The following is a 274-nucleotide window of genomic DNA, read 5'->3' as shown; positions in this document are numbered from 1 at the left end:
GACTTCGACCCCATCCCGAAGAGCACCACAACCACCATCGCTACCTCGGAGCAGAGCACGGAGTCCTGCGACACCAGCCCCGACGTCATCTCCCCCACCACGAGCCAGGATTTTGAGGATTTATCCCAAGGCCAGTACGATTTACCGGCCGTGAACGGACAGAGTCTCACAGACGAGGACACGGCCAATGGCCTGGACTAGGCTGCGGGTCCTGCGCCCCGGAGAACTTTCTATGCTGTGTTTCTAGCAGTGTCTCTCTTTTTTGGGAAGAGGG

The 274-nt window shown here is 58.4% G+C and overlaps 1 protein-coding gene across 1 annotated transcript; it reads left to right on the top strand.

The window, feature by feature from the left end:
* KXD1 (KxDL motif containing 1) lies at positions 1 to 201 on the top strand (the record flags this gene model as incomplete). Its single annotated transcript, XM_010017946.1, has 1 exon — positions 1 to 201. A coding segment is annotated over one exon (201 nt), but the record flags the coding sequence as incomplete, so codon positions are not given.
* Positions 202 to 274: the final 73 nt, after the last annotated feature.

Source organism: Nestor notabilis, unplaced genomic scaffold (genome assembly GCF_000696875.1).
Source record: "Nestor notabilis isolate BGI_N333 unplaced genomic scaffold, ASM69687v1 scaffold30277, whole genome shotgun sequence".
In the NCBI taxonomy this organism is placed as follows: Eukaryota; Metazoa; Chordata; class Aves; order Psittaciformes; family Psittacidae; genus Nestor; species Nestor notabilis.
The sequence above is the reverse complement of the archived record's forward strand: the minus strand, read 5'-3'. Positions and strand labels throughout refer to the sequence as shown.